Genomic DNA, 21,361 nt, shown 5'->3' on the forward strand with positions numbered 1-21,361 from the left:
GAAGAAGGAGTTGGAGAGCCGTGGATTGAATACAAGCGGCGTTAAACTCGAACTTCAGGCACGGCTACGAGAAGCAATGGAAGCAGAAGGAATTGATGTGGAAGAGCATGTCTTTCATCTTGATGGCGAGGAGACAACAAAAATTGAAGAGAAGAACGAAACACCGCAGACGGTTACCAGTACAGATTTGAACATGATTTTAGCTGCAATATCTGCTCAAACATCGACAGTGTCATCTCAACTGGCAGAACAGCAGACATATATGGAATCGCAGGAGAACCGTATAACATCCAAGATGGAAGAACAGAAGACATATATGGCATCACAACTAGAATCGCAGGAGAACCGTATAACATCCAAGATGGAAGAACAGAAGACATATATGGCATCACAACTAGAATCGCAGGAGACACTTTTAACATCCAAGATGGAAGCACAAGAGGCACGTATAACAGAAATATCATCACAAATATCCACAAATATGTCATCACAGCTGGAAGAACAAAAGACATATATGGCAACCCAACTGAAAGAACAAGAGGCACGCATAATAGTACAACTAGAAGCACAAGAGGCGCGTATATCATCAAAACTCGAAGCGCGCATGGACGAAAAAATAATGCAGTTTGAAGAAAAATTCGAGGCAGAGGTGGATGCGTTGAGAGGTCGTATACAGGAATTGCAACTTAATCGGCCGGCTGCTTCAGCGAGTAATACAAAGGTAAAAACTCCATCTTTTGACGGTTCTGTTCCTTTTCAGGTCTTTAAGCTACAGTTTGAGAAGACCGCAGCAGTGAACCAATGGAATGCTGAAGATAAAGTTGCTGCACTGTTCGTGGCATTGAAGGGGCCAGCAGCCGAAATCCTACAGACGATTCCCGAAGGAGAGCGGAACAACTATGAAGCATTGATGGCCGCTGTCGAGAGACGTTACGGAAGCGAGCATAGGAAACAGATATTCCAAATTGAGTTGCAAAACCGTCACCAAAGAGCGAATGAGACTTTGCAAGAGTTTGCTTCAGATGTTGAAAGGTTGGCTCATCTCGCAAATGCGGACGCATCCGTGGAATACACCGAGAGGGTAAAAATCCAGAGTTTTATAAATGGCATACGAGACGTGGAAACGAAGCGAGCCACATACGCGAACCCAAAGCCAACATTCGCAGAAACGGTGTCACAAGCTCTGATTCAGGAAACGGCGTCGCTTCTGTGTAAGCCAGTTTTCAAAGCACGCCGTGTGGAAGTAGAAAGGCCAGAGTGGGTAGACGCAATATTGGAGGCGCTGAAAGGATCGCAAAAGCAGAGTGAAAAAGTTATCAAATGCTTCAAATGCGGGAAGTCCGGTCACATTGCACGTCATTGCGATCTTGGCCTTAATAGTTCCAACAATGTGGGTGGGCGTAAACGCAAAGCTGGAGGAGATGAGCAAGAGCGAGTAAGAGGTAGAGAGCTAGATCCAGCTATTGAATGCCCTGTGATATCTGTGTCGCAAATTGGTAGAAAATCGAGCAGTCTTACCGTCAGAGGGAATGTGGATGGCAAAGAACGAATACTGACTGTAGATACGGGCGCATCTCATTCCTTGATCCGATCTGACTTGGTCAACAGGAGAGTAAAACCGTTACCTGGAGCAAAGTTGCGTACGGTCACTGGCGAGTATAACCAAGTTCAGGGAGAAGTGATATGTGAAGTATTGATTGGGAAGGTCATGGTCCTACACAAATTTGTTGTGGCGGAGATTGTTGATGAAGTTATATTGGGAGTGGATTTCTTGGTTGACCATGACATCAAGATCGATATGCAGAGAAGGGTGATGCGTTATGAGAACCAAGATGTGCCACTTAACTTTAGTTTGGAAAAAGGGTTCAGCAGTAATCGGGTACTGGTGGAGAATACTCAACGAAGGCCACGAAATTCAAAGGTAAAGGTTGATAGATCGAATGGGCCAAATAAATCAAAATCAAAAGTACCTGCGAGAGAAACACTGGCATTGAAAAGCCCTAACGGACGTACTAAAATCGAGAAGGAATGCGAGGGTAGTTTCAATCCAGAGCGCACTACTGTGGGGAAACGTGGGAACGATACTGATTATGCAAAGCAAATCCGTCCTGCGCAAGCTCTACGAAGTAGTTCATCGGCCAAACAACAGAGTGTAAAGGAACGAACCAGGGTATTGAGTGGTACGATGAAACACAGGTACCATGAGAACAATAATTCGAAAAGTTTCTTGGCGGGAGATTTGGTACTGTTATACAACCCTCACCGGCGGAAAGTTGTTCCATCCAAATTTCGGTGCAGTTGGGAAGGCCCGTACAAGATTGTGAAGAAGCTCAGTGATACCATCTACCGCATACAAAGCATTGAGAAACCACGGAGTAGAAGAGTGGTACATTTGGCGATGCTAGCAGCGTTTAGATCGAGAAATTTGTCTGATCGGGACGATCAGACTTAGGTGGAGGGCAGTGTTACGAATATTAGCAAAACTAAGGAGTGCTGCCAGCTCTAAGCCGATCTAAGCAGTGACGTGAATGCACATCAATAATTCAATCATTATGTATCTATCTAAACGAATAAATAATTGCGTCTACACATATGTACACATTCCGACGAGCAACATTTACATACAAGGCAGCAAGAGATGAGATGTCACACACCGATGAATTTACTTATACGCTTATGTGTTTGCGGGAGACTGTAAACTACAAACACATGCATATACCTTATCTGAGTTGTCACAAGAGAGAGCAATAATTTGTGCACGTAGTTGTGGCTGGCGATTTTGTAGCCGAAACAACTAGTAACTTCTGGAAATCGAAAAGCCTAGAAGTATGCAGCGTAAACTATAAAAGCGGCGCCAGCGAGTAAGAAGTAATTCAGTTTGATTTGAGTTGATCAGCAGTTACGACTAAGAAGATACCTAGCGAGCAATACCAGTATTATTTTGATTAGTGGAGTTTCATTTGAGCTATCAGTTTGGTTATTAAGCTATTCGTTGCACAGTTTGAGTGTTATTGTGAAGCATTTTAATAAAGGCCATTTTTCCATTATTCAATATTGGAGTTATTTATTCAACAGTTTAGCGATACGAACCTAGCAAAAGGGGCAAATAAGAGGATTTGCAGCAAATTCGTTACAATATATTATAAATGGGAAAGTTTGGATGTTTGGATGTTTGTCCAGAAGTTTGCTTTTGTGACTCAGTCACGCAGGAACGGCTGGACCGATTTCGATGAAATTTTGCACACATATAGCCAATAGTCTAGCTATATTTTTTTGAAAAGGGGGAGGTCCCCGCCCCCTAGGAACAGTTATAATTTAATTATTGTATTTTTTCGTCTTTATGACTGAATCACGCCAGATCGGCTACACGGATTTTGATGAAATTTGAGACACCGACAATAGTCCACTAGCGCAATTTTTTTCGAGCATGGAAAGGGGGGTGGGGACCCCACGACTCGAACAATTACTTTTAAATAATTTTTACACATTATAACTTTACTTATACTGGCCTTCACCAATATTACAGACTCAATGGGTCAAATAAGTCGAGGGCTTACAAAGTGAGCAGTGACACCCTCCGCCCGTCCGGGATCCGGGACTTTTTCGGTACTATTTCGGGAGCATTTTGGGACCCTTCCGGGAACATTTCTGTATTGTTTTCGGGATTCTTCCGGGATCCCGTCTGAGTTATTTTGGGACATTTTCGGGACTATTCCGGGATAATTTCGGGACCAATTCGCAATCATTTGGGGACATTGCCGGCATAATTTCTGGATGGGTTTCGGGATCCTCCGGGATCCCATCGGGGTATTTTCGGGATCATTTGCGTACCTTTGAGAGATAAATTCTTGATGGTTCCCGGGATCACTACGGGAATTTTTCGGGGTCATTTTGGGTCCCTTCCGTAATCATTTCTGGACGGTTTTCGGAATCCGTCCGGGATCCCGTCGGGGTCATTTCGGGACTTTTTCTCGACTAATACGCGATCATTTGGGGATCCTTTCGGCATCATTTCTGGATGGTTTTCGGGATCCGTCCGGGATCCCGTCAAGGTAATTTGGGGACTATTAGGGTATCATTTGAGGACCTTTCCCGCATCATTTAATGATAGTTTTCGGGATCCGTCCGGGATCGCGACGGGGTTATTTCGGGATCATCCGTCCGGGATCCCATCGGGGTCATTTCAGGCCTTTTTCGCCAATACGGGATCATTTGGGGACCCTTTCGCCATCATTTCTGGATGGTTTTCGGGATCCGTCCGGGATCCCGTCAGGGTCATTTCGGAAGTATTTGGGTATCATTTGTGAACCTTTCCGGTATCATTTCTGGATAGTTTCCGGTATCCCTTGAGGGTCGTTTCGGACCCTTGAGGGTCGTTTCGGACTATTGAGGACCTTTCCGGCATCATTTCTGGATTGTATTCGGTATCCGTTCGGGATCCCATCGGGGTTATTTCGGTACTTTTTCGGGATCATTTAGGTTCCCTTCCTGCATCATTTCTAGATGGTTTTCGGGATTCGTCCGGGATCCCGTCGGGGTCATTTCACGACTTTTTCGGGATCGTTTGGGGTAGCTTCCGGCGTCATTTCTAGATGTTTCTCTGGATCCGTCCGGGATCCCGTCGGGGTCATTTAGGGACTTTTTCGCCACTATTACGGATAATTTGGGGACCCTTTCGCCATCATTTCTGGGTGGTTTTCGAGAGCCGTTCAGGACCCCGTCAGGGTCATTTCGGCACTATTTGGGGATCATTTCGTAACCTTTCCGGCATCGTTTCTGGATAGTTTCCGGGATACGTCGGGTATCCCTTCAGGGTAATTTCGGGGCTTTTTCGGGATCATTTGGGGTCCCTTCCGGCATCATTTCTGGATGGCTTTCGGGTTCCCTAAGGGACCCCGTCTGGGTAATTTCTGGACTTTTTCTCGACTAATACGGGATCAGTTGAAGACCTTTCCGGCATCATTTCTAGATGGTTTTCGGGATCCCGTCGGGGTCATTTCGGGACTTTTTTTCGACAAATACGGAATCATTTGGGGACCCTTTCGGCACCATTTCTATATGGTTTTCGGGATCCGTCCGGGATCCCGTCAGGGTCATTTCGGGACTATTAGGTGATCATTTGAGGATCTTTCCGGCGTCATTTCTGGTTAGTTTTCGATATCCGTTCGGGATCCCGTCGGGGTCATTTCAGGACTTTTTCTGGACTAATACAGGATCATTGGAGGACTTTTCCGGCATCAGTTCTGAATAGTTTATTTCGGCACTATTTCGGGATCATTTGGGGTACCTACCGGCATTATTTCTGGATGGTTTTCGGTATCCGTCCGGGATCCCGTCGGGGTCATTTCGGAACTTTTTCGGGATCATTTGGGGTCCTTTCTGGCATCATTTCTGGATGGTTTTCGGGATACGTACGGTATCCCGTCAGGGTCATTTCGGTACTCTTTCGGGATCATTTGTACATGGTTTTCGGGGTCCGTAAGGGATCCCGTCGGAGTCATTTCGAAACTATATCGGGATCATTTTGGGTACCTTCCGAAATCATTCCTAGATGGTTTTCGTGATCCGTCCGTGATAACGTCTAGGACATTCAGGACTTTTTCGGGGCTAATGCGGGATCATTTGGGGACCCTTCCGGCATCATTTCTGGATGGCTTTAAAGATCTGTATGGCAACCCATCAGGGTAATTTCGGGACTTTTTTGGGCTATTTCGGGATCATTTGGGGACCCTTCCGGTATCATTTCTTGATGGTTTGCCGGATCCATCAGGATCATTTCGGGACCATTTTGGGACTCTTCTGAGATCATTTCTGGATCCGTCCGGGATGCCGCAGGATTAATTTCGGAATTTTTTTGTTACTCTTTCGGGATAGTTTTGGGATCCCTCCGGGATCCTTTCTGGATCCGTGCGGGATCCCATCGGGGTCATTTCGGAACTTTTTCTGATCCAATCCGTCGTCAGCCAACTTTTTCTAAATCCTTTTATTCACTGCTCCTTCCGCATTTCTCCCACCTTGCGTTTCTTTTCCCTGACTTCTATTTCGCCCCATTTATCCCAATCTCTCTATGTTCGTCTCAGTTTATCTCAGTCTCTTTCTCCTTCCCTCCTTCCTCTTCTCTCTTGGTCTTCGCCATCCCTAATTGCCAGTTCCAGAGGATGGTATATATGAGTCCCAGTCCCAGTCCCAGTCCTGATCCCAGTCTTTTTCCCAGTCCCAGCCGATTCCTGGTCTACTTATACCAAATTTCAGGCAAATCGAACTATGAATAGAATTGTTCGGATAGATCGGTCCCTGGCATTGTAAATACATATACTTATAAAGGGCTACACTTTAAGCTACACTAAGAAAGAATTGTCGATATCAGCAACACGGAGTTTATGCGTTTGTACTCGGACATTTCATTTCGGACGTAAGTATATATGTATGTATTGTAACAAATTTACTGCAATTCCCCTTATTTGCAATCTTCTGGCAACGTTCGTATCACTAAACTGTTGAATAAATAACTCCAATATTGAATAATGGAAAAATGGTCCTTATTACTTCACAATAACACTTATACTTATACTTCACAATAACACTTATACTTTGCAACGAATAGCTTGCTTAGTAAACAAACTGATTGATAGCTCAAACGAAACTCACTCTTCGCCTCTACTGTCGCGCCTTTTATACTTTTTGATTTCTCATTGCATACTTCCAGGCTTTTCCATTCCAGAACTTACTAGTTAGTTTCAGCTACAAAATCGCCAGCCACAACTACGTTTATAACTTCTCATTTGAGTAATACTTGCACAAATTATTGCCCTCTCTTGTGAGCAATTCAGATAAGATATATGCATGTGTTTGTGCATTGATTCTCCGCTGCTCGTATACGTACATGGTGCATATGTGTAGACGCAATTATTGTTTCGTTTATGTAGATACATAATGATTGATCTATGGATGTGCATTATATCACTGTTTAGCATCGGCTTAGAGATAGCAGCACCCCTTAGTTTTGCTAATATTCGTAACACTGCCCTCCATCTAAGTCTGAACGTCCCGATCAGACAAATCTCCCGATCTAAACGCCGCTAGCATCTCCAAATGTACCACTCCTCTAATCCGTGGTTTCCCAGTGGTTTGTATGCGGTAGATGGTATCACTGATTTTCTTCACAACTTTGTACGGGCCTTCCCAACTTGACCGATATGTGGATGGAACACCTTTCCGCCGGTGAGGGTTGTATAGCAGTACCAAATCTCCCTCCAAGAAACCTTCCGAATTAAAGTTCTTGTCATGCCAGTATCTGATCTTACTACTCATTACCCTGGGCCGTTCCCTCACACTCTGTTGTTTGTCCAATGGACTAGTTCGTAGAGCTCGCGTTTGATGGATTGGCTTCGCATAATCTGTATCATTCCCACGTTTCACAAGAGTAGTCCGCTCCGGCTTGAAACTACCCTCGCATTATTTCTCAGAAATTCGTTGGTTCGTTTTCCTGCGTCTTTTAGGTTTTGTCAATGCCAGTGTTTCTCTCGCAGGTACTTTTGATTTTGCTTTATTTGGCCCATTCGATCTATTAACCTTTGACTTCCGTGGATTTTGTCGAGTCTTCTCCACCAGTACTCGATTACTACTGAATCCTTTCTGCAAATTGAAGTTAAGTGGTATATTCTGGTTCTTATAACGCATCACCCTTTTCTGCATATCGATCTTGATGTCATGGTCAACCAAGAAGTCCACTCCCAATATGACTTCGATCTCGGCCACAACGAATTTGTGTAGAACTGTGACCTTTCCAATCAAGACTTCACATACCACTTCTCCCTGGACTTGGTTATACTTGCCAGTGACCGTACGCAACCTTGCTCCAGGTAACAGTTTTAGTCTCCTGTTGACCAAGTCAGATCGGATTAAGGAATGAGATGCGCCCGTATCTACAGTCAGTACACGCTCCTTTGCCATCGACATTCCCTCTGATGGTAAGACTGCTTGAATTCCTTCCAATTTGCGAGACAGATATCACAGGACATTCAATAGCTGGAGCTAGCTCTCGATCTCTACATCTTATTCGCTCTTGCTCATCTCCCCCAACTTTGCGTTTACGGCCACCCACATTGTTGGAACTATTAGGACCAAGATCGCAATGGCTTGCAATGTGACCGGGCTTCCCGCATTTGAAACATTTGATAACTCTTTCACTCCGCTTTCGCGATCCTTTCAGCGCCTCCAATATTGCGTCTACCCACTCTGGCCTTTCTACTTCCACAGGGCGTGCTTTGAAACCTGGCTTACACAGAACTGACGCTGGTTCCTGAATCAGAGCTTGTGACACCGTTTCTGCGAATGTTGGCTTTGGGTTTGCGTATGTATCTCGCTTTGTTTCAACGTCCCATATGCCATTTATAAAACTCTGGATTTTTACCCTCTCGGTGTACTCCACGGGTGCGTCCGCATTTGCCAAATGTGCCAACCTTTCAACAACCGAGGCAAACTCCTGCAACGTCTCACTAGGCTTCTGGAAGCGGTTCAATAACTCCATTTGGTATATCTGTCTCCTATGCTCAGTTCCGTATCGTCTCTCTAGAGCACCCATCAATGCTTCATAACAGTTCCGTTCGCCCTCTGGAATGGTTTGTAAAATCTCAGCTGCAGGCCCTTTCAATGCCATGAACAGTGCACCAATTTTATCTTCAGCACTCCAGTTGTTCACTGCTGCGGTCTTCTCAAACTGAATCTTAAATACCTGGAAAGGAACAGAACCGTCAAAGGATGGTGTTTTTACCTTTGGATTTCTCGCTGAAACAACTGGGTGATTCATTTGCAACTCCTGTATACGACCTCTCAAAGCTTCTATTTCGGCATCAATTTTGTCCTCGAGCTGCACAATTTTTGTATCCTGTGCTTCCAGCTTTGATGTTACCCTTATCTCCTGTGCATCCAGCTGCGAGAATATGCGGGTCTCCTGTGCTTTCAACTGCTTAGCCAACTGAGATGTCATATATGTCTTTTGCTCTTCCAGTTGAGTTTCCATCTTGGATGTAATCTGTGTCGACATTTCTGACATACGCGTTTCTTGTGCTTCAATTCGATGTTATTCGTATCTCTTGGGATTCCATCTGTGATGGCATATGCGTTTTCTGTTCTTCAAGTTGAGATGATACTGTCGATATTTGAGCAGATATTGAGCCAAAATCATGTTCAAGTCTGTGCTCGTAACTGTCTGCGATGTTTCGTTTTTCTCTTAAATTTTTGTTGTTGTCTCGTCCCCATCAGGGTAAAAGACATACTCGTCCACATCAATTCCTTCTGCGTCCATTGCCTCTCGTAGTCGTGTTGAAGTTCGAGAGTAATGCGGGTTGTATTCAATCCACGGTTCTCCAATTCCTTCTTCAGTTGCTGGATTGTCAATTCACTGAACTTTGCCATGTCCTTGTTATCCTCTAGAATTTATACAATAATTCCTCCTCTGACACCAATTGTAACGAATTTACTGCAATCCCCCTTATTTGCAATCTTCTGCCAACGTTCGTATCGCCAAACTGTTGAATAAATAACTCCAATATTGAATAATGGAAAAATGGCCTTTATTAAAGTACTTCACAATAACACTTATACTTTGCAACGAATAGCTTTCTTAATAACCAAACTGATTGATAGCTCAAATGAAACTCACTCTTCGTCTCTACTGTCGCGCCTTATATACTTTTTGATTTCTCATTGCATACTTCCAGGCTTTTCCATTCCAGAACTTGCTAGTTAGTTTCAGCTACAAAATCGCCAGCCACAACTACGTTTATAACTTCTCATTTGAGTAATACTTGCACAAATTATTGCCCTCTCTTGTGAGCAATTCAGATAAGATATATGCATGTGTTTGTGCATTGATTCTCCGCTGCTCGTATACGTAAATGGTACATATGTGTAGACGCAATTATTCTTTCGTTTATGTAGATACATAATGATTGATCAATGGATGTGCATGATATCACTGTTTATCATCGGCTTAGAGATAGCAGCACCCCTTAGTTTTGCTAATATTCGTAACGGTATGTAGGTATAATCAATTCATGTTTTTATTTCGGCTTCGCATGCATATTCTTCCGCTTTAAGCAACTAAACCGAATATCGCAATAAAAATTACTTTACTTTAAAGCTCTCATCAACAGCTTTCATTTGATATCCATATTGTATAAACGCATTCTTTGGGTACCCGGTTCCACACTTTGGCCTATATCTTAAGACCCTAGTCACCCAGGGGTACTCCGTATTGGAATACTTATCAGCGGCTTTCAGTTGATACCTCAAGACCGTGAAAACCTAGCGAGATAAAAGTATGCCAAGGGACTTTCGTGGGGGACACAAAAGCATGCGCATTTTCGCATTATTCCGCTGTGCAGTTTAGGTACCATTACGTTACAACATACAGACATTCGCATTTGAATATATAGAATACATAACTTTTTTCATCGCAAAATACATGGGAAGAAGTGGTAGATGTGTATTTATGTATGTGTATTTTTTATTTTTGTATAGAAAGTGGTCGTGGTAACCATTATTTAATCATTAATTAAATACGGTTTTGAAGTCAACCTTACGAAGTTGTTCATATAAAATTTTAGCCTTTAAGTTACGGAAATATCCCTTTAAGTATTGATGCTTCAAAGAACTATATTTTATTTTGAAATAATATTTGAACTCAAAAAAGTGGGAGTGATGACAGACCTATGCATTACGTCCGTTTTTAGCAGGAGTATTAGTCGCGGCCAGAAGAAGTAGTAGCTGAATTCCATTACAACTCATTTTTTTAAATGACGGTTATTGCAAAAAAAAGATAAATAAAAAATAGGCTAACGAATACGCTTACGAATAGATGAGCAATGCTAACTAAAACTTTTTTTCGATTGCGGCTACAAATTTTTCGGTTGACTTAAATAGGATAGGCCACCGTGGTATTGTATTAGCGTGCACCGCTTACCGCACCGAAGATCCTGGGTTTAAGCCCCGGGCATAGCAATATCAAAAATTTAGCAAAAAGTTTGTTTCAATTACAAACAAGTTTTTCTAAGTGGGTCGCCCTTTCGAAGTGATTTGGCAAGCACTGCGATTGTATTTCAAGAAAAGCTTCTTAGTGAAAACTCATCTGCCTTGCAGATGCCGTTCGGTGTCGGCATAAAATACGTAGGTCCCATCTCTCCAGGCATGCTTAACCAACGAACCGATATCATTTCGTTACGATAATTAACGTTAATAAACGAAACAAAGTCATTTCGTTTCGTTTATTAACGTTAAGAACGTCAAATTAACGAAGTGATTTTGCTTCGTTTTCTGCCATATCAAAACGAAATCAAATCGTTTATGTTGATTATTAATTGCAAACTATGCTGGCAAAGCTGATTGATGGCGGAGTCATTAAAGGTGAAGGCATTAGCCAAGCTGATTGAAACTTTTCTCATGAATTTTGACAGTACGAACATTTCTCAGAGTATTTTGACATTACCACCAACGAATTACACAAACAAATTACATGGAGTTCGTGTGTATGTCCGCTCGCTGTTAGCACCTTACTGGCTTCACCATGGCTATAGCATTGCCAGCACAATTCAAACTTTAAGTATCACGTTTTTGTTAACGTTTTTACCGTTAACGAAAGCTTTTCGTTTCGGTTAAAAACGAGATACAATTTATCTTGATAATTTCTTTATCGATAATATTTCGAAGTGTTTCAACGGAAACGGTGGAAATTTTTTGATAAACGATTAGCTTAACGTTAAGGTGCATCCCTGCATCTCTCCAACTTGTAGGGAAAATCAAAAGAAGCACGGCGCAAATTGGAAGAGAAGTTCGGCCTAATTCTCCTCGGAGGTAAATCGGCCGAAAATTTTTTTTATGTATAATTTGGCTATATTGTGTATTTTTGATAGTTTTTTCTTTTTTCAATTGAAGAAAACGCAAGTTAATATATTCATTCAGCTTATTTTAGAGTTTTCGGCATCGGGCATCGTTCGGGCCACAATCCCGGGATTGGAATCTCTAATATGTATACTTGTTATTATAATTTGATTTGTAATTACCGCTACAAATTCTCATAACGTGGACTTTTTTAATGTACTCTGACTCCTAAAAATATTGTTACATATATATATTAAAAGTATATTCATGTACTTATGTACGTTTACACGAGTATGACGAGTATGGCGAGTATAGAAAATATATGTTATCGTAACGACATGTAATCTGTTGTGTAATGTGTTTAGTTGTGTCAACTTTCGTTTAAGTAAAGATGAAATAATTTTGTAAGTGAAGCTTTTGAAATAACATTAAAATAGATTTCCCCAGAGACGTAATGACTCAAAGAAAATTCATGGCAAAGACTGCAACGAACTAATACTTATGCGCACACACAAATGTATATATATATAGCCCAAGGAAAACCCTGAATGTCTATAAGAGGCGTCAATGCATGAATACAAATTTGTATACAAGTTTATCAAAGTAAAGACAAAAACAACAACATCAATAAAAGCAAAAGGAATAATTTACCAAAAGCTGTCAACACCAAAACCTTTAAGTTTTCAAAGGTATCTGTGAATAAGGGGTACCATCATTGAAGCCTACAACAACGTCAATCAAAGAATACGTGGACGCCAAAAATATGTTCACTGTTTATTATAATATACAATATTCCTTTACCCTAATGACTTCTGAAATCAATGCAAGGATCGCTACGTGTTTGTCATAAATTCTCAAAGGACATTTAAACATTTTTATTAGTAGCCACATTTAATCTATCTACTTTTTGAGTTTTTTTTTAATTTTGGGAATCGAATCTTCCAGTTCCAGTTCTTGGAAAAAGATCTTCAATATATTATATATATTTATATATATATATATTTTTTTGTTATATATATGTAAGTATGAGAGCATACGCTGGGTGTATAATGTTCAGTTTCGCCAGAGCTGAGACTTTTTACTAGTTATTATTTATTTTCTTTATAAAACTTATTTCTAGATGGGTTCTGTGTGCATCAACTGAAATCTGCATTCATTTCTTGGCATATTTTGAGCATTTCTTGAAGGGTCTTGAAGGGAACAGATCTGAAGGAATATTTTATAGAGAGAACTAACAATAAACAAACAAGGACGGGACCGTCTTCGGTTGTGCCGAAGACCTTATACCTTCATGAATGGAGCGAAAAATAACGTGTTGAATTCTCAAAAATTCATAAAATCTGAACCATCAGTTGTATGAGATATATAAAATATTCGACCGACCTTAACGATTTTAACAAACGACAACAATTATAGGTAAAAATCCTGTGTATCTTCAAGATTCTACTAGCTGTTGAAATGAGAAAGAAATTATGTCACCCCTTTTATCTGAACAATCGGTTGTATGGGATCTATATAATATTAAAGACAAATCTTTACAGTTTTTTTAGACAACAAGGTATGCCTTATATGTACATATGTAAAAGCCCTGTAAATTTTCAATCTTCTAGCGGTTAAAATGAGGAATAAATGACAAAAATATTCTCTTTCGAAAAAACGGTTGTATGGGGAGTGTTTTCTTGTGATCTGGCTACCACGCTATTCAATGGTTTAAGTGGTTGCAATGGCGACCTTGGAACTGTTGTGAACTATACGCGAGTTCCTTCCTGAAATCCTGAAAAATAGGTGACTGTTAGTTGACTTTTTCAGCAATCGATACTTTTTTCCTGCAGTGTTTAAGTCAATTTTGGTTTTCATAAATTGTATGCCATGACTATTGTTAACATTTAAAATAATTAAAACATAGGCGCTTTCAGCAAACACCACTATTGATCAGTCGTCGAGTGATAACTTTCTGAACGCATCGTTGAGTATTTTTGATCCACTCAACGTCGAATTACTGAGCGTATATTGTTTTCGCTACATTCACTCAACGTGTTTATTCAGATGGCAGCTCTTTGACATTTAAAACAGAGCCGGCCACACAAATACTAAAACAATTGCATAAGTGTGTGTAAAAATTGAGTGACAACTCCCCACAGTGTGCTAAAAGAAAATGTGGACTGTGAAGTTTGAAATTAAAAAGGACTTTGGTTATTTGATTTCAAGTTATTCCTGACTATATTTACTTATATTCGTATAACTAAGAACGCGGAGTTCGAGCTAGTCAGATGAAAATTTTTTATAAAAGAAGGTATCGTGTTTATTCAATGCAAAATTTACTTAAACAAATTCACTTTTTCATTAAGAAAGAACTATAAAACAAAGTAAATTTGAAGATAGAAATATATATTTTCAAAACATAAAGTTATTCAATAAAAAAAAAATTTATGAAAATTAATAAAACTAAGTAGAACGTATAAAAATATATTTATATTAAATTGTCAATATTTATTAATAATTAATTAATTATTAATAATTAATATTTAAATTGTCAATATTAATATGTATGTTCAAAGGAACTTAATAATACTAACTAAAACGTATTAAAAGCCACTTTAACATTGCAGCATATTGTTTTTAATATGTGCCCAAAAAGTAGCATGGAATTTTCCTTTTGCATTCACTGTTGATTTTAGTGAGTGACAAGCGAAAGCAAACGATCGTGATCACACATCGTTAGTGTCGGTGTGAAAACACGAACTCAAATTGCACAATGTGCAACTTTTGGCCGGCTTTGATTTAAAATGTTGGTTATGAGTAGAGTGTTAAAATTATTAAGGAAGTCCGTTTCCTTAAAATTTAAGAATAATAACATATTTCATTTTGCAGTTGGCTCGACTCGCCATTCATAAAACAAATTTTTCTATTACTCAACTGACGGAAACCTGTTTGCAACGTATAAATAAAAACTATGTTCGCTGAAAGCGCCCAAAGACACATTTTACTCTTGTGTTAAGCGCCAAATACACGACACGAACATTTCCGCGAACATTCCCGTTATGTCATGTTTCTGCGACCTTTTCTGTCGTGTATGGTGGTGTTTGCCAGTTCACGCAAATGTTCGCCAAAAATGAAAATATTTTAATTTTTGGCGAACATTTGCGCGAACTGTTCGTGCGTGTATGGCGAAATAGCTCATAATCGTAGTAATTTCTGAACGGAACAGACGTGCGCGGAAAAGTAAAATGGACAATAAAAAATTTCTGAGTGAATTTATTGAAATGTATAAATCTTCTCTTTTTTTTTACGCTTAATTGCCACAGCGAGCAATATTTCTGCAGCGCAATTGTTGTCCGTATTCATCGCTGTCTGAAAGAGAACTAATGTTCGGCCAAAAGTTCGTATGGTGTATGGCCAAAGCTGCGAACAAGATTGCGGAATGTTCGTGTCGTGCATTTGGCGCTTTAGAGCAGGGCCATTCAAAACTGAAAGTGCATCTGTATTAGTGAGAGCGAAATCGTCGCGATGATCGTGCGGGTGAATTGATTTTTCATTTAGTCGCTTACTAGCAAGTAACGAGCTAACAATGAACATGCGTATCGCGCATAATTTTTCATACATATTTTGATACCGATCTGCCGATACCTACCGCTGACGTTGCTACGCCAAGTGCCAAGCGACGACTTATGCGGCAGTTACCCACCGACGTGTACCGCACGTACGGACGTTTGTCGTTCGAAACCCGTTTGACCGAACTTTCAAGCCCGTAGGAATCAATGTGTGCGTCTGTGTACATGTACATAACATATTTGTGTGTGTATTGTTTACAACAAAGCACTGTTGCCATTGGCCAGTTTGCATGCATGCTTATGGATACATCAACTTTTTCCAATTTAATTTTTGATATTGTAAAAGGCCGGAATACATATTAAATAAGTATAAATAGAATACATATTTATAATCAGGACTTTTACATAATTATTTCGAATTATTTTCACAATTTTTCAAACTTTAATTAGGTGTTTTTGCATAAAATTGCAAACGGTCAAAAATTAGCGCACAAAAGTTTACTAGGCAACTCTGTCTAGTGAGAGAGCGATCAGCTGACACGTTCTTACGGAAAAAATCCAAATTGTTTTGATTTCTACGTTCCGGGCTACGTACGTACGGGCGTTGCACGTCGGTGAGTTTTCGTTTACATTGTACACTCATAAGATAGGTCGTGTCAGCTGACACGTTTTTGGTACGTACGTTCGTGAGTAACTGCCGCATAACTCAATTAACGACGACAGAGCGAATCATATGCGTGTGAATTGAGAGGGCACAATTGTGCCCTCTGGCCCTGCTTTAGAGTCAAGTTATATTAAGGTAATGTTGAAAAATTGTTTAGTATTTTCTTTTTATTTTAAAAGTGGCATCTTCTGATTTATTTACTCACAATATATAAAGCACATTTTCCATTCACACATAGATGTTCCATTCAATGATTTTCAATTTAGAAAATAATTGTACATAAAAATGGCTCAAGCAATAAGACTTTCCTTCTTTTTTTTAAATAAATAATATTTACCTGCACAGATTTATTAATAAATCACAAAAAATGTATGGCTTCATAGGTTGGCAAAGCAAACGTTTAATCAATCATTGGAGCCTTTAAGGATTCCATTGTCAGTAAGGCATAAATCTTGTTTATTTTATATAAGGACAGCATAACAATTTATCACTTAGCAAACGCTTGATGCTTATTCTTACCTTTCCACTTATTTAACGTTCCGTTACTGTTCTTTTCTTTACTTTGCAGATGAATTCGGAGAGTAAACAAGTAAAGGCCCCATAACAATAAATCGCAAATCCTTAGAGATGCTAGCACGGTAAGCCAGAGACACAGCAAATCCAAGAAAAAGAAAAGTTAAAAAGAAAAACAGTACAAATTCAAATAAAAGTCAATATACGGAGCGAAATTCAGCCAATTGAATGGAAATTTATAATTAAACAAGGATGACCAACTACGGTCTAAACGTTTAAATGAAGTGCTGAAGGATGAAGTGGATAAAAAGGGAGAAAATATGGCGACTAAGAAGGCAATCTAATCCGAAAAGCCAAAGAATATGTGTCGATTATCGCAGCTTGAATGCTACATTAGCTGGTGAAATATACTGAAAAAGGCGAAGGCCGTAACAAAGGAAAAAATAAATAGCGAAAATCTCTAGGATTAGCTAACTAAAGCAATAAAAATCAGAGCAGTGGACGCGGAACAAAGTTGTGAAAATAAGAAACTATAACAAACACGCGTTCACCCATATATGTATGTATATACAGTAATAGTAAGTTATAAAAGATTAAAACATAAAGAGTAACGTTTGCGAAAATAAACAACAAAGCCATAAAAGTGGCAAAGTTGATTCAGAACAATGGTAAAATAAGCAGTTAAATCGGATCACCAGAAAACTTGGAGTCAATTTGTTGTACCAATGATAGCATCTGATGGGCTGAAAGTAAGCACTCCCGGCCAATGTTTGCAAACGACCTACGTACGTCGGATATACAATCGTTCTATATACAAAAAATGCCACTAAAGATCGTAAAAAATAAAAAAAGAGGTTGGTCGCTATTGAACAAATTTAAAAGGAAATTCGTAAAGTGTCTTACGGTCCATTTGGTTCAATAAAATATACATACAAAATATTTCATTTAAGTATTTTGTTTTTGTTTTGGCTTTTTCATATTTTTATTACATATTATTAATGGAAGTCATAGCCCGGACGTAGATTCGACATTTTTGATAGGAAGTGGCACAAATCCAAAGCCCACAAATAAATCGACGGAAATAATGCATAAATGTGTAAATACGTTTATTGTGTGCGCTCCTACAATGGCGGGTGGCAGATGCTGTCAACTGCTTTGACGTAAAAAGTATCAAAACTTACAGCGGCATAATGACACTGCGAAATAAGGCAGACAACAAGATGGATTCTTTTTATGCCCCGCATCGGGGTATATGCGAAAGTCTTGTAACATTGAAGCGTATGCCTGCAAAGTGAAATGCAAGAGAAATATAAAAAATGAAAATACGGAGAAATATTGAAATTTTTTAATAGATACAAAGTTAGAGCACACCCTCCAATTGGCGGTAAAACAAACTTGCAAGCGTACAGTAAAAAAAAAAATAAAGTTAATATGCAACAAAGCTAACTTACAGAAAACGGAAGAGTGACAGTTAGGCAATATTTTGAACTGCGAACTCTAGCGCGCCACAGAGGAAGCAATATAGTAGATACGTGAATTCAAATTACAACAAAATTAAATCGGTGCACTGATACTTCATTTCCATTCTTCTTTTGCGCCAAATGTAAAATGTATTCTCTACAGCCGGAAGAATCAACCTGGCAGCAACTGATGTTAACAGCTGTCATTTTCCCCATACTTAGCATAGGTAAGTTTAAAAAGTGCGTAAAGAATGTATGAATTGGTAGTATGTAACTAAGAAAGTAGCAAAGTTTAGGCAGCAAATTATTTTTGTTGTGTATTTAATTTTTGAAATATTGGATAACGTACTTACAAAAGTACTCTTACGAGTTGAGAATGTCTTAACGAGTGTTATCAGAAAACTTTCGAAACTATCTACAGCTTTTACCTTTTCCACCAATGCTTGTGCCAAGTAAGGAGGACGTAGTACGGCTGCTTAAATATCAACCACAACATAGAATTGCACTATGCGGCACCCCTTCTTTAATGTTTCAGCGTAACCTACATACACTGGCCGATCTTAAAAATGGTGCCTACTAATTTTTATCAAGAGTCTCAATATCAGTCCAAGTGTCAAATTTCAACATTCTAGGTGTATTATTTACTAAATTATCAGGTTTTTTGTGTTTTCCAAAACTTTATACATATAAAAAGTAGCGTGGTTATCATCCGATTTCGCTCATTTTCAATACCAATCTATTCTGGGTCCAGATAAGCCCTTACACCGAATTTGGTGAAGATATCTCAATATTTGCTCTAGTTATCGTGTGAACGGACGGACAGACGGAGGAATGACGGACGAACATGGAAAAGCACGCTGAGTATAAAAAGTGACTATGAGTACCCTATATATTAATAAATGCAATATTAACAGAAAGTTGTTAAAAGTAAAATAAATGTAAGGCACGATAACCTCCGAAGAGATCTAAGGCCGAGCTTCTCTTCCAATTTGCGTCGTTCTCCTCTTGCTTTTCCCTAAAAATTGGCCGGACGGGGCCTACATATTTTATGCCGACTCCGAACGTCATCTGCAAGGCAGATGAGTTTTCACTGAGAGCTTTTCATGGCAGAAATACACCCGGAGCGCTTAGCAAACACTGCCGAGGGGCGACCCCGCTTAGAAACATTTTCTTCTAATTGAAAAACCTTATTTCTAAAATGTTGATGTTGCTTTGCCCAGGGTGTGAACCCAGAGCTTACGGTGCGGTAGGCGGAACACGCTACCGTGAAGAAATTTGCCTTTAAAACATTATTCGCGAATACCCTTACTGTAGCGTTTTCCAAGCGAAAATATTAGCCGTAACCAAAGCAGTAAAACCCTGGAAGAGAATAGCTTAAGCTGCAACCGTATTAACTTTTATATTGACAGTCAAGCAGCAATTAAGGCAATAATCTCGCATAGCACAGCATCTAAATGCGTGTTAGAGTGTAAACAATCTCTGGAGAGAATCGGGACAGGGAGAAGCATACATCTATATTGGGTCCCAGGGCATATGGGAATAGATGGGAATGAAAAAGCGGATGAACTAGCTAAAAAGGGCGCATCCTTTAAAGCTTGCTCCGTAGACGTCCCAATTAGCCTGGGCGACATTAAACGAATACGAGAGGTGCACATGATCGACCAAGCGGGAAAGGCGTTGGTTCAAGCGCGGGGCTGTAAAGTGTCTAAGATTATGTGTAGGTCTTACAACCTTAGACTAACAAAGTTGCTTCTCTCATTAAAAAGAGAGGATTGTAGACTTATGACGGGTATCCTGACCGGACACTGCCTTCTGGCGTCACATGCCTTTAAATTAGGCTTGGTCATAGCAGATGTGGGAAGTGCGGGTTGGAGGAGGAAACGATCGAGCACGTTCTGTGCTCGTGCCCTGCACTTGCCAGGCTAAGACTCCAGAGGACGGAGTTATTTTAAAACATAGGTTCTATTTTTTGATAGGTTTTTTCAGTTTGGTCATTAAAACAAATTTCTGGTAACACAACGGACTCAATTAGTCTATGTGAGGTCCTCATGGACCGGCCAGTTCAACCTAACCTAACCTACCCTTTAACATTTTTGTTAAAGTTTGCCAGCAGCTAATCGCTGAACACTTTCACATGTATTTACCAACAAAAAATCTGGTATGCACCAACCCATTTTATTTCTAACGCTAATCGCGAGTTGTATCGCTAATTGCTGCTTTTTCGCTGTTGAGGCATTCATACGTAAAACGGTGTCAAAAGGTAGTGCCCACACTACATGTTTTGCTACTCTGATGCATTGTAAAATGGTAAATTGCGTACATTGCCAAGATTTATTAGACGGAACAAGCAAAAGCTGGAGTAAGTCACTGTGACTGGAGCTGAAAGGGAATCGTAGTAGCAATGTTACCAGTGAAAACAAGGCAGATTATTTCTGAGCACACCTAACCTATTCACGTGTCAACACCTTACACAATGACCTGCCATTGAAGTCATTTTATGTGTAGTGAAATATTTATTGCAACCGCACAGAAAGTGAAGCTGTGCAATTTTAGTGCTGGAAATAGCATTTTTTTAAATCGAGCAATCGCAACTATATCAATAGCAACATTTACGGGTGATTTACAGCACATTGTGTGCTAACAAATTTCATTTTCCAATGTCAGCATAATGTGCTTGAACTATTTGAATCTGCGAACTTGTCTTTCCTGTGGGATGCATTTAAATGTGTACGAGTTAGCAATTATTAAAAAGAATCCTTACATCAATTTGCATTTTCTCTAAAACAAAACTTAGCGCCACTAAGATTGGTTTATTTTCTGCTGAAAGTATTTTAATGGCAGTATTAGATGAATTAATAGCCAATAGCAGGTCTAAAGTTAAAAAATATTCATCAATCTATACAGCCAGTTCAAAAAAAAAAAAAAAACCAAAAAAAAAATAGCCTCCGATTTGCGTCGTGCTCCTTTAAGTTTTCCTACAAATTGGCGTGACGGGACTTACATGTTTTGCGCCAATTCCGAACGGCATCTGCAAGGCAGATGGGTTTTCACTAAGAAGCCAATTTCACGGCAGAAATACACTCGAAGTGCTTGCCGAACCACTGCCGAGGGGCGACCCCGCCTAAAAAATTGTTGATTTGTAATTGAAAAAACTTGTTTCTAATTTTTTGATTATCTGCCCGAGGCGTGAGCCCAGGATCTTCGGTATGGTAGGTGGAGCACGATACCCCCACACCACGGCGGCCACCATTAAATACACACACCCCGACAAAAGAGTTTGAGGCATAAATGCG

At 39.9% G+C, this 21,361-nt stretch overlaps 1 protein-coding gene across 4 annotated transcripts in view; it reads left to right on the forward strand.

Moving 5' to 3' along the window:
• The window catches only part of dpr11 (defective proboscis extension response 11), an 836,108-nt gene that overhangs the window by 356,168 nt on the left and 458,579 nt on the right, over window positions 1–21,361 (forward strand). For all 4 annotated transcript variants that reach the window (XM_067761430.1, XM_067761403.1, XM_067761413.1 and 1 more), the window contains one exon: window positions 16,664–18,295. In XM_067761430.1, coding sequence (XP_067617531.1) covers window positions 18,217–18,295 — 79 coding nt within the window. In that variant the 5' untranslated portion in view covers window positions 16,664–18,216. The remainder of the gene's footprint in view (window positions 1–16,663; window positions 18,296–21,361) is intronic.

This window comes from Eurosta solidaginis, chromosome 1 (assembly GCF_040869045.1).
Source record: "Eurosta solidaginis isolate ZX-2024a chromosome 1, ASM4086904v1, whole genome shotgun sequence".
NCBI lineage: Eukaryota > Metazoa > Arthropoda > Insecta > Diptera > Tephritidae > Eurosta > Eurosta solidaginis.